This window comes from Medicago truncatula, chromosome 7, assembly GCF_003473485.1.
Source record: "Medicago truncatula cultivar Jemalong A17 chromosome 7, MtrunA17r5.0-ANR, whole genome shotgun sequence".
NCBI classification, from domain to species: Eukaryota; Viridiplantae; Streptophyta; class Magnoliopsida; order Fabales; family Fabaceae; genus Medicago; species Medicago truncatula.
The window spans coordinates 41597882-41612107 of record NC_053048.1 but is presented as its reverse complement, the minus strand read 5'-3'; the positions used below and the strand labels follow the sequence as shown (position 1 = coordinate 41612107).

Genomic DNA, 14226 nt, shown 5'->3' with positions numbered 1-14226 from the left:
TTTTAATGTTAAATGTTTAATATTCTTTCCTTTATTTTATTAAATGTATATGAATCTAAACGTTAATCACTTTACCTTCAATTCAATTTATTTATGTGAGAATAATTCATTCAAGATCAATTTTTTACACCAAAGAACCAAACATACACATAGTATCTATCTACTGCTTGGCAAGGGAGGGATCGGTAAAACAACCATTGCTAAATCCACTTATAATAAACTCCGTCACTCTTTTAACGAAGGGAGTTTCCTCCTAAATGTCGGGGAAGTTTGGGAACAAGACAATGGCCAAGTTTCTTTACAACAACAGCTTGTTTAATGTTTATGTTATCGGCGGCAACAGAAGAGTAATGATAAATTCAGTTGAATTGGGAAAAAGGATGTTGCAAGGGATGCTTCCCCGGAGGAAAATGTTTCTTGTGTTGGACGATGTGAATAAACTGAACCAGTTGGATGCTTTGTGCATAAGTCGTAGATTTGTCAAGGAAGTGTAATAATCATCACAACAAGAGATGTTGATTTACTTCGCAGGCTTCAGGTGGATCATGTGTATACAATGAATTCAATGGATGAGAGTGAATCTCTTGAACTTTTTAGTTGGTATGCATTCAAGCAACCAATTCCAAGAGAAGGTTTTGCTCACAGTTCCAAATGTGTTGTTGAGTATTGTAGAAGAATACCATTACTTCTTGAAATCATCGGGTCCTTTTTGTCCAATCCAAGTAGAAGAGTGTGGGGTACGGTTCGGCATAAACTAGTAAATTGCGAGGGGATAACGAAGATACTGAGAATAAGTGTTGATGATTTAAGCGATGATGGTGTTAGAGAAATATTTCTTGCGATAGCTTTAAACTTAGTTGGGATGGATCGGGATGAAGTAATTCAGAAATTAAAAGACCGTGGACATTCTTCAGAAAATGGAATAGATGTCCTTGTACAACGAAGACTTGTAACCGTAGATAGCAAGAACAGGATTAGAATGCATGGTTTAGTACAAGATTGCGGAAGAGAAATTATAAGGGAAAATTCAACGGGTATGCCTGAGGTAAGATATGGTTTCTTGAGACTCTACTTGATTTATCGTTAATGTAACTTTAAGTTTTCATCGTCTAAGATAAATTAGTAGTATTGATAATAATTAATGCACCTAATAACTTGTATAGAGGTTTATATATAGAGACAAAGAGAGTTATAAATAATTTCTGAGGGTAGCAAAGCGAACATTAGCTAGTTTTTTAGAAGTTTGTTACGCTGTGAATAAAAATTAACAAAGTTCTTCAAAATTGATAGTTGATCTCAATATCATACCACTCTTGTCGTCTTAAATTACATTTTTATTCAGGAAAATGGAATGCATGTCCTTGTACAACCAAGATTTGCAACTATAGATAGCAATGGGATTGGATTGCGTGGTTTAGTACAAGATCGCAGAAGAGAAATTATAAGGGAAAATTTAAGGGGTATTTCTGAGGTAAGATATGATTTTTTGAGGCTTACTTTTTTTTTTGGTCACAATTTTTTAGACTCTACTTGATTTAACATTAATGTATGGTTTTTAGTTTTTCTGAAGTTTGTTAGGTTGTGAATAAAAATTAAATATCAAAGTAAGTACAAGTTTCAAAACAGATGGTTGATGTTAATAGCATACCAGGTATTTAGCTAGTACACAAGCTTTGCTAATTTGCTTTATTTTTTTATTTTAGGAAAGGATCTATGATGTGTTCTTGAGTTTCAGAGGGGAAGATACTCGTGCAAGATTCATTTCACATCTCTATACCTCTCTTCAAAATGCTAGAATTAATGTTTTTAGAGACGATAATGAGATTCAGCGAGGTGATCAGATCTCGGTCTCACTGTTGCGAGCAATTGGGCAGTCTAGAATTTCTATTATTGTATTGTCTAGTAATTATGCAAATTCAAGATGGTGTATGCAAGAGTTGGAGCAAATCATGGAATGTGGAAGAAGCAGGGATCTGGTGGTTATACCAGTGTTCTATGAGGTAAATCCCTCAGAAGTACGACATCAAACCGGCAAATTCGGAGATGGTTTTGAAAAACTCGTCTCAGGAATCTCAGTGGATGAAGATGAGAAGATGAATTGGAAAACAGCGCTCCTTGAAATCAGTGGCATAGCAGGGTTTGTCCTCATAAATTCCAGGTGATTTTTATTTATTTATTTGTTATACATTAGTAATGTCAGATCATGATCTTTGGCTTCCTGACCTTTTTTTAATGATAAATGTTAGTATGTTATTTGTTATGTTAATATTCTTTTCTCTCGTCAGGATTCAAACCTTGAATTTTTAACTTCTCAACTCTCTTAATCCCTTAGCTCAACCAAGTTAGCTAGCCATGCCACTAGCTTCCTGGTCTTAGCATTTTAATTATTGTTGTTTATGCATCTCTCTCTATATCTAGAAATTTTCCAAACAGCTGCTCCTAAACGATTTGGTATTTCTAATAGTATATTCTACATTTAATTAAAATTATGCAAAATAACTACATATTTCTAAACATAGTTTTTTATTTATTTATCCAACTGGTACAACAAATGCTACTACAGAAAAGACTGCAAGTCAATGTGAACAAACGACACAAATAAACAAGTAAAACATATCAGGCAGTGCAACTGGGATAGGATATCCCAGCTATGGTTGATGGTTCCTAGAACCTACATCATATCATATGTATACAGCGACATTTCAAGTGTTGTTAGCAAACAGTTGTCAGGTGTATAACATGTAACTGAACCAACTAAATTTCCGAAAGAAATGCAGGTCCTATTTAGCACTTAACATTACGTTGATTCCACAGTAGTCTTAAAGACGGAGAAAACAATATTGCTTCATATTTATTCAAAGGGGAAGATGTAGAGGAGAACCCAATTGCTTTGTGAAAATTCTTGAGTTCCTCTCTTGCCAAATGAAATTGATATATGCTCTTGTTGGGTATGGCTTATGTACTGACAAGTTTGTTACGACATTATTGATTGAAAGATAAGGAAATGTATTACACGAGAATCTCTCCTGTAACCCCGGAGCTATGCTCCTCAAAGGAATTTAGAACTCCCTCTTCCCAAACTCAAAGCCGAAAGTAAACCCAAATAGGAATGAGACATTAATTCTCAAACATAGACGCAATGACTCCCCATTCCATAACTATCGTTGTTAAGTTTTTTATAATTATTTCAAAACTATTGATATTTTAGAAATCAAATATCTAAATGATGTTTTTTCTTTCGACGATACCCTCATTTGAGGAAAAGACATGAAAATATGCAGTGTAGTTTTTGATACTTGAAAGGGGTTAAATAAGGGTGTTTTAATCTAAATTTATATCACTTAACTATTTCTTAATAATGGAGGGAATGTCCAGGAGGGATTCATTATTCACTAGTACATATGTGTAACTAGTAAATAGGTTAATGTTTTATTGACAAAAGCTAGAAATGCTAAATAGGATAATTGTAACCGTTATGTTAATTAGGATTATAAATTGCAGAATTAATAAATGACAGTTGATGATTTATGGGCTCAACATCAACCCTAGCTTGTAATTAAGTTGTATTTATATGAGAATTCTTTTTATTTTTTGAGTACTTTATATATTAACTCTCATTTATATGAGAATTCTCCTAGAATAAAAAACACAATTTCTAGCCTAAGCTTCTCTGAGTTTTATACTGACACAATTATCATCTTACCACTAAAAACTCCTCCTCTTCTTTTCACACACACAGACATATGTTATACAATGGTTATATGATCGTTCATGCACTTACTCTTGGGTTCACATTTTGTAGGGATGAAAGTGAGGATATCAAGAAAGTAGTAGACCATGTTACAAATTTTATTAGACAGGGCAGACTTATTTGTTGTGGACCATCCAGTCGAGGTTGAATCTTGTGTACAAGATGTTATTTAACTTCTGAACAGCCAACAATCAAAAGACTCTCTACTGATTGGGATATGAGGCATGGGAGGGATTGACAAAACAACCATTGCTAAATCCGGTTATAATAAAATTCATCGCGATTTTGAGGCATGGAGCTTCCTCCTAAATGTCAGGGAAGTTTGGAGCAAGTTAATGGCGACGTTTCTCAACAATAGCAACTTCTTTCTGATATCCACAAAACAATAAAAACGAAGATAGAAACAGTTGAATCGGGAAAATTGATATAGCAGGAAAGACTTCGCCATACGAGGATATTTCTTGTGCTGGACGATGTGAATAAACTGGAGCCATTGAATGCTTTGTGAAGAAGTCAGCAATGGTTTGGTTAAGGAAGGTGAATAATCATCACAACAAGAGATGATGATCTACTTTGTAGGCTTAAGGTGGACATGTATATAGAATCAAAGAAATGGACAAGAATGAATCTCTTGAAGTTTTCAGTTGGATTGCATTCAAGGAATCAAGTCCTATCAATGGTTTCGCTGACCTTTCTAGAGATTTTATTGAGTACTGCAAGGGATTGCCGCTAGCTCTTCAAGTAATTGGGTCCTTTTTGATGACTAGGTGAAGAAAAAAGAGTGGAAGAGTGTACTGGAGAATTTCAAAGTCAGTTCCAACTTCCAATGAGGAAGTGGTAGAAAAACTTAGAATAAATTTTGATATTGCTTTTTTCTTTATTGGGATTGACTTGGAAGATATAACTACGATATTGGAACATTGCGGGCATTATGCAGATATTGTAAGATCTTATGTGTTTTCTTTTTTTGTCTAGAATAGTTTGTGCTGTGCTTTGTCTCCGTCTCGCTGCTGACTGAATATATCTGTCATCACAAAAGACGTAAATACCAAATAGACATTTTAAACTTTGAAACTGTAAAGGTCGGTCAATTTACTTACTATCCTTTACGAAATAGCAAACTAGTACTTTAAATTAAATAATATCAATCAATTTAGTTCATCGAACATAATTAATAAAAGATACATATTACCCCTCGGATTAGTTGGTCCTTTGCCGAAAATATGTTGGAGTCTCATCAATTGGATTTGTTGCTATCTCTACTGAATAAAATTGTTTCCTTTGAAGCCATGTTGAAAATATTCAAATTAATCTAATCGTAAAGAAAATAGAGCTCCTTGCTTTTGAGCCAAATCGTGATTGCAGAAATCAAAAGTTAACATAAAGGTAATAATTTTGTCCATATTCAGAAATATACTACACATTCATAAAACACGTGAGTAGTATGTCTAGAGGGGGAGCAAGCAACTAAAATATTTAGAGTAGAGATTCCCTTTAAAATGTACACCAGCAGACTTTTATCAAGAACATTTAGTTGCTGTTGATTTAAAATATTCCAATCTGGAACGAGTGTGGAAAAAGTCCTAAGTACAAGTTTAGTTTTCTTTATGATCTCGTTTCGATACTAATTAATCTTCCTTTTGGAATTAATAAACTGGAGTTCAGTTCAGTGGTTCATACTTCATACTATGCATGCATGACTTTGTATAAATTAAAAGAGTTAGTTGGTCTCATTTCAGTTTCTACAAACAACTCAAATTGCACCACCAAAAAAGGCTCTTAACCACCCAAAAAAACAACTCAAATTCATTCGGATTCACTCGCATAATTAATTTTCATGGCTTCCTCCAGTTCTACTTCCAGCACCAACTTATTTGTTGCGGACCATCCAGTGGGGGTGGAATCTCGTGTACAAGAGGTTATTCAACTACTAAAATCCCGACAATCAGAAGATCCTGTACTGCTTGGGATATGGGGCGGAGGAGGGATCGGTAAAACAACAATTGCCAAAGCAGTTTATAATGAAATCCATCGCCACCATTTTGAGGCAAGGAGCTTCCTCTTAAATGTCGGTGAAGTTTGGAAACAAGATAATGGCGAAGTTTCTTTACAAAAACAACTTATTTCTGTTATCAGAAGCAGCAGCAGAAGAATAACGATAAATACAGTTGAATCCGGAAAAAGGATATTGCAGGAGAGGCTTCCCCGTTGGAAGATATTACTTGTGGTTGACGATGTGAATAAAAAAGACCAATTGGGTGCTTTGTGCATAAGACGCAAATGGTTTGGTCAAGGAAGTATAATAATCATCACAACGAGAGATCATGATTTACTTCGGTGGCTTCAGGTGGACCATGTATATACAGTGAATGCAATGAATGACAGTGAATCCCTTGAAGGCAATTCCTATTAAAGGTTTTACTGACCATTCTAAATGTGTTATTGATTACTGTAGGGGAATGTACCGTTAGTTCTTGAAATAATTGGGTCCTTTTTATTACTCTCGCTTCAATTCTTTCATTTATCTTTGTCAAAACGTCATACAATTTGGGATGGAGGGAGTATATGTTTTTTTTTTTTGTTTATAATAAATAATTTTGTGGGAAGGAAAGTGAACATTAACTAATTTTTCCGAAGTTTGTTATGTTGTGTTGATAGCATACTAGGTATTTAGCTACTACACAAGCTTTGATAATTTACTTTCTTTTTCTTCAGGAAAGGTTCTATGATGTGTTCTTGAGTTTCAGAGGGAAAGATACTCGCGAAAGATTGACTTCACATCTCTATACCTCTCTTCAAAATGCTGGAATTTATGTTTTTAGAGACGATAATGAGATTCAACCAGGAGAAAAGATCTCAGTCTACCTTTTGGAAGCAATTAGACAGTATAGAATTTGTATTGTTGTTTTGTATAGTAATTATGCTAGTTCAAACTGGCGTATGCAAGAGTTGGAGGAAATCATGAAATGTCGCAGACGCTGGGGTTTGGTGGTTATACCAGTGTTTTATGAGGTAGATCCCTCAGAAGTAGAACATCAAACCGGTTGGTTTGGAGACGGTTTTGAAAGACTCATCTCAAGAATCTCAATGCGTAACGATATGAGAAGGAATTGGAAAGAAATGCTCCTTGAAATCGGTGGCATAGCAGGGTTTATCTTCCCAAATTCAAGGTAATTTAATTTATTTGATATAGTTTTTAGTAATGCAGCTCTATATCTAGAAATTTTCAAACCGTTGTTCCAACTCCATTTGATATATCTAATACTATGTTCTACATTTAATAAAATTTATACAAAATAACTAAATATTTCTTAACATAGTTTTTTACACATGTAGAGGAGAACCCAGTTGCTTTGTTATGTACACATGTCTTACAAAGCAATATTGTTATTTACACATGTGTTACAATGGTTATATGATTGTTCATGCACTTACTCTTGGGTTCACATTTTGTAGGAATGGGAATGAGTATATCAGGATACTAGTGGAGCATGTTAAGAGCAGACTTAGTCAAAGTGGACCATTCTATTGATTCCTGTTTTAATTTTTATTTTGATTTTGTTTTGTATAAGCTCAAGTCACGGTTGAATCTCGTGTACAAGATGTTATTCAACTATTGAAAAACTAGAGGTCAAAAGATTCTCTGCTGATTGGGCTATGGGGCATCATGGGGGGGATGGGTAAAACAACCATCAGTAATGCCGCTTATGGTAAAATAAGCTCTTATGTATAAGCTCACATGAACTATAGCAAATGATAAATTAGAGTTAAATTGATTTTTAATGTGCTATAAATTGTTTTTATAACTTGTATTAGAGAATTTATATGAAATTAAGTTGAAAAAAGCTTTTGAAAATTGATCCATAGAGAGGCTCAAACAAACCATCCAAATAGACCCTAGATTGTAGACTCCACATGGTCAAATATATGAAATAACATTGATCCTGCTTCAAAAAAAAGCATATTGATCCATAAGAATTTTTTACCATATACCCCAATAAATTCTACTTGCACCACTTTCCTTTGGAGTTAATTGTCTATTTTACCCTTGTATATAAACTAAATCTCTTCCCTTTTTTTCTATAAGAGTCTCAAATTTGTTTGGATTGCAAAGAGAATAAGTGTTCGAATATAAACCCGTTCAAAGTTTTTTCGGTACACAACTTATTTTACTTTTTTCGTGTGTGTGTGGTTTTTCTGAAAATGTTTTTTTGGAAAATTTATATAAAAGTTTACCAGTTTGTAACTTTTTCTGAAATCTTGTATTAATTTCTGGTTTGTAATTTTTTCCAAAAATTTTATATAAAGTTTTCAGGTTTGTCTCTTTTAATATCTAGTAATTTTTTTCAAATTGAAAAACTATATAATAAGTTTTTAGAAATATTATTCAAATTGGAAAGGTTGATGTGAAATTTTTAGAAAAACTTTTACATACCGAAAAACTCATGAACGAGTGAGTGAACTAATGCTGAAAATATAAATTTTGTCAAAAAAAAAAAAAAAGGAATGAAAATATACCTATAAAAGTACATGGTAATTTTTTTGGCACATAATGTACATTTGACCCAAATTAAGTGTACATGGCATGTTTGGATAAACGGCTTTCTATTGAACAAATGTAGTTTTAATTTTGATAAAATTCGAGTTTATCTTTCACTCTCAAATTGAGTAAAAGTGATAAAACATTTTTTACGGTAGGTTAAAAAATTGTACTAAATCTATATCAAACTATTTCTATCACAGTACACATGTTATAACCTATGTTGCAATACCAAATCTATACCAACATTTATTTAAGATTGTTTGATAAGCACTTACCAATTTAGATACAGGGGCTTACTCTTTTGAGATGGGCTTCCCATTCTGAAAGAAAACCCAGCTTGAAGAGTACCTTAGAAGGCAACAAGTTAAAGCAGAACGTAGCGGGTACGTAACTCAAAGTTTTGGATTGAAGCACTTTGACCTTAAAATAACGATTTTGTTAGCACCATGATGAAGTTACAACTTACAAGGAAGTTTCGAGAGACACTTTTTTGTTACTATTACAGGTGCTCGTCAATTGCGGAAAACGTGTCATTCTCGTTTGATACATACAGAGTAAGGAGTAGAAAGATGCTTCCAACAAAATCCACGCGCGCTCTTTACAACGCGCTAAGCCGCCCCTAGAAAACAATACGGACTAACGGAAGACTTCGGGTCCCGGTTATAATAAAATAAAAAATATTATAAATAATTTTGTCAAAAAATATCTATTAAATAATTGACGTGTTTAATCAATTTCCATGTGGATTTTAAAGATGTCTTTACTCATGTTTTTATATGATTGTTTTATTTGATATTTCAAAATTCAATTTTTAGTCTCTAAAAAAAAATTATCTTCACTTTTGGTCCTCCTTTAAAATAAACTCATATGTAGAATTTTTATTTCTTAATAAAATTTTGTAAAAAAAAATCATAATATTATAAGAATCTCTCCAAAATAAAATTAGAATTTTTTAACATAACATGAATTTAATATGAATTTTTATAATTTTTTACGGTTAAAAATTCATATTTAATTTGTGTTTTGTCAAAATATTCTAATTTTTTTTTTTTTGGGAATTTCTTTTAGAATATTTAACACATTTTTGCACAATTTTATTAAAAAAAATACGGACCAAAAGTAGTGATTGAAAAATGTATAGGGACTAAAAGCTGAAGTAAAATTTTATAGGGACTAAAACAAAAAGTTGGTATATTTATAGAGATCAAAGACATATCTAACCCAAGAATAAAAATGATATGAAAAAAAAAAGAAAAAAAATCATTATTTGAAAGTAAGTTAAGGGTTAAATTTGTTTTTGGTCCCTATAAATATAACAACTTTTCGTTTTAGTCTCTCTAAAATTTTCCTTCAACTTTTAGTCCTCAAAAAGTTTTCATCTTCACGTTTGGTTCATCCTTTTAAAGTAAAGTAGCACTGGCCCTTGGTGTGATGCAGTGACCGATATGGATTACAGTAATGATCATACACTCGATGACTTTGAGCATGAATTGGGAACAAATAATTCTGTAGTTGTGACATACTCTAACGTGTCAAACTTTAGTGCAAAAGTTATTCATGATATGCAAATTTTATGACTTGTTCCTCCTGAGGCCTAACAAACTATGAATTTTTTGAACGATTCATGGGCTGACATGGGTCAGAAAGAAGATGTTGATTTTTCAAGAGACACCGGCCAACCATTTCAACTGGTGGTCCCAAGAAAGAAGAAGAGCAAGAAGCAGCAGTTGGGCGCGAGCAAAGGTTTCAAGGTGGGTGTTTCTAGCCATTCGCTTCGCTAGCTCTTTAGCGGGTTTCTTATCTCTTGTTATTTTGGTTTTATCTTTGTGTTTCTTTTCCTGTAACCGCTTTGAATTTTCTTGAGGGTTTTGGTTTCATCCCCCCTCACTCTTTGTTTTTCTTTCTTTTAATATATGATTAGAGTTCTGCAGTATGAGATCCCTTTGTACCCCTTCTTTTGCTTAAAAAAAAATTCTTTAAAGTAAACTTATACCTAGAATACATATTTTTGAATAAAATTTTGCAGAAAAATTCATAATATTATAAAAATCTCCCCTAAAAAAATTAGAATTTTTTAACAAAACGTGAATTTAATGAGTTTTTATATTTTTGACGGTTAAAAATTCATATTTAGTTTATGTTTTGTTAAAAAAAAAATGGATTTTTTTTTACGATATTCTACACATTTCATTAAAAATAGAAAAATTAACTTAAAAATAGGAATCAAAAGTAGTGATTGAAAATTTTATAGAGACTAAAGTTGAAGGAAAAATTCAAAGGGATTAAAATGAAAAGTTGATATATTTATAAATATAAAAACATATTTAAAGAATGATAAGTGTAAAATGATGTAAAAAATAATTTATTTTTTTGCTAAAAAATTTATGGTTAAAAATTCACTTTTGAACTAAATAAATAAGATTCTCTCAAAAAAAAAACTAAATAAGTAAGATTTTTAACTCCAACCTCCATGTTAGCCAATAAATCATTCAATATGATGTTCCTATCAATTGAATTATAATATCCATTATCAATTGAATTATGTTAATCCATGATTCACTTTTAATACGATGTCCCAATCAATCGAATTATGCTAATAACGATGCATATATACATTATAACCTTTTTTTTTTTTGACAAAACATTATAGCCATTTGATAACTAGGACTAGGAGATAAGGAAGAGCTTACAAAATAAATTATCATATCACGTGTTACACAAGTATTTGATAATTCATTCTTGATAGTTTAAAAATACCACATATTGTCGTTTCTGTTTATTCTAGTTTAAATCCTCGTGATAAGTGGTTCTAGTTTAAATATTATTGCCTCGCGATAGTAGTGAGTTAAAAACAAAAATGAAAAGAATGACTAAAATGTGTTTTTTTTAGTAAATTGTCATTTTAGTCTTTGACTCTCCAACTCGATGTCATAAATGTTTCTGATTCGGAATTAAATACAAATAAGTTACTAACTCTATATTTCTGTTATCACTTTAGTCTTTAACATTAAATAATTATCTTTCAAAAAAAATAAAAAATTATGTTAAGTGATGATGTAGCATAGGTTATATGATGACGTGACATTTGATGTGTCACAGAGACTAAAGTGAAAGTAAAAAATTGTTACTTTGATCCCTGAATCAAAAATCAACATCCTCAAATTGAATTTTAAAATCCTAAATTTCAAATCCTTAAATGTCATCTAATTCTCTCTTTTGTTCAAAATTAATTTTTCATTAAACATCAATTTACTGTTAGGTATCTGACTATACATACTTACTATTGGTCCCTAACAGTAAACATATAATCTCACTATGATCCCCAGTAATAGTTAGTTTAACAGAATGTTACCTACTGACATTAAACAATTAAAATAGTTATAATTCCCTTTCAAACTGAACTATGAACACTAAGGTTCTGTTTGGTAAAAATAGCGGATAGCTGATAAGCTAGCTGATAGCTTTTAGCTGATAAGCTAACTGAAGTGTTTGGTAAAAATAGCGGTTCAACTAGCTGATAAATGTAAAATGACATAAAGGGTATTCTTAATTCATAATAAAAATTATATCATTAATTTAAGTATTTGTAATTTTGTAAACTAATTTTTCTTTAAAAAAATACTTTAAATTTATTAATTTAATATATCATATGTATTATAAATTAAATTAAATTTTATTCACTAAAATTTTATCTTACATTTATTATCATTTAAGTGTTTCCACTTTATAAAAAAAAAAATAACATTTACCTCAAAAACAAAAAAAAAAAAGGTAGCACTAATAGAGTAATACTAATAACAGAGAATAAAGGAAATAACACTTACCTCAAAAAAAAAAAGTAACACTAATAGAATAATAGTATTTTGTTTCGTAAAAAAAAACGAAGGTATATATTTTTTCAAAAAAAAAAAAAAAAAGGTCAGCTGATATATATATACAAAAATTGAAATAAAGGGATAATTGTTTTTATTACGTAGCTTATTATAAAAATTATAATGGATAAAAATACAATTTAAATGAAATAATAAGGGTAAAATTGGAAGAAAAAGTGAAAAGCTATAAGCTATAAGCTCAAACGCTACTTGGAATAGCTTCTGAAAAATAGCTTATAAGCTCGTGAAATAAACTATAAGCTCATGGTGAAAAAGTGTTACCAGACAGAGCTTTTTTAGTCAAACAAACTTATAAGCTAAAAGCTAAAAGCTCTTTTTTGGGGTTAACCAAACAGACCCTAAGTTACTCCTCCTACATTCGTGAAAGAAAAGTAAAACAACTTTAATAAAACACATTGAATAAAAATGGAATTGAAAGAAAGAAAGAAAGAAAGAAAGTAACGAGAAACAACTAGATTACACAACAAACACAACATTCTTACTCTCTTGATGAAAAAATTATGTCCTGAACCATAAGGTTCTGTTTGGATAATCAAAGAAAGTGAAAGGAAAAATAGTAAAATGAAAGATTGTTGAATGAATGAAAGTGAATAGAAAGTAAGTGGAAAATGAGATGATTATTTAATTGTTTGGTTTAAGTGATAGTATGAGGAAAGCGAAAGGAAAGATAGTTATATTGTTAGTAAATTGACATAAATATCCCTACATAATAGATATAATATTTTAAGTTTTTTTTTTTTTTTTGGTAGATAGACGAAATGGCAAAGCCATTATAAACTCACACATAAGTGGAGGTACCGGGGTTCGAACCCCGGTCATGGCATCCAGCCTAACAATATCGGCATTTTTGCCAGTTGAGCTAGGACTTCTAGATAATATTTTAAGTATTTATTTATATAATTTAAAGATTTAAATAAGTAACGTTATATTATGTTATAAATTAAAATAAAAAATGATAGACCGAAGTGACCGCTGAGGGAAGCATATTAATTGCCAAAATATTAGGCAATATTACTATTTCTTGAATCGTTGAACTGTATACATATGCTTTTGATTTGCAATTTAAAAAAATATTTGCTTAAAGTAGATTTGTATTCATTAAAAAATAGAAAACGGCAAGGCTATACTAGACTTTGAGCCCCTTCTGTGCCTTTCCGTCCAATATAGAGCGGAAACAATTCTAAGCATGGACCCCACCCAAAACAATCTTTCCTCGCTACAGTGAAATAGATCCAAATTATGGAAGTTCGAATTTCAAGAAAGTTTTTGTCCTCAAAGCTATCTTTCCCTTTACTTTCTTCAGTTCCAACAATACCTTAAGTATTCAAAGGAATTGGTATTTGATAGTGATGGTATATACGTGAATATTCTCTATGGCTGACCTTTATATAATGATTTAATAGTTATGTTACGAAAACATTTTGGTATTCAATTATGAAATTATTTTGACATTATGTCTTAATGAAATTATTTTGACATTATGTCTTATTACTGTTAGTAGGTAGCATTCTGTTAAACTAACAACTTGCCAGTGACCATAACAAGAGTACATTGCACTGTTAGAGACTTAACTGATAGTAAGTATGCATAATCATGGATCTTATAGTAAGTTGGTGTTTAAATGGAAAATTGATTTTGAACAAAAGAGAGAATTATATGACATTTAAGAATTTGAGATTTAGGGATTTGAAATTCAACTTGGGGATATTAATTTTTGGTCCATGGAACAAAGTGTTCATTTTCTATTTTCACTTTATTCCCTGTGACACATCAAATCCCTGTCATCGTATAACCTGTGCAACATTATCATTTAACAAAATTATTTAACGTCAGAGACTAAAGTGATAACTGTAACACCCCAAATTTTAAATATTAATTTATTAGTACTATTATTATTATTATTAGTATTGGTTGTTAGGTAGTATTAATTTAAATATTCTTATTTATTGGAAGAATGGGTAAGGAGAATGTAGATGGGTTGGTTTATCGGTTAAAGAGAGAAAATAATGTTTAGAAAGAAAATAGAGTTTTTAGAGAGA

General features: G+C 31.2%; 1 protein-coding gene across 1 annotated transcript; it reads left to right on the top strand.

Annotated features, from left to right (window-relative positions):
- The first annotated feature begins 257 nt into the window (after positions 1-257).
- Positions 258-2162, top strand: LOC11420146 (disease resistance protein RPV1). Its single transcript, XM_039828002.1, has 4 exons — positions 258-490; positions 532-1045; positions 1343-1471; positions 1704-2162. Exons 1-4 carry the CDS (start codon positions 258-260, stop codon positions 2160-2162), a joined length of 1335 nt encoding a protein of 444 aa, XP_039683936.1.
- Positions 2163-14226: the final 12064 nt, after the last annotated feature.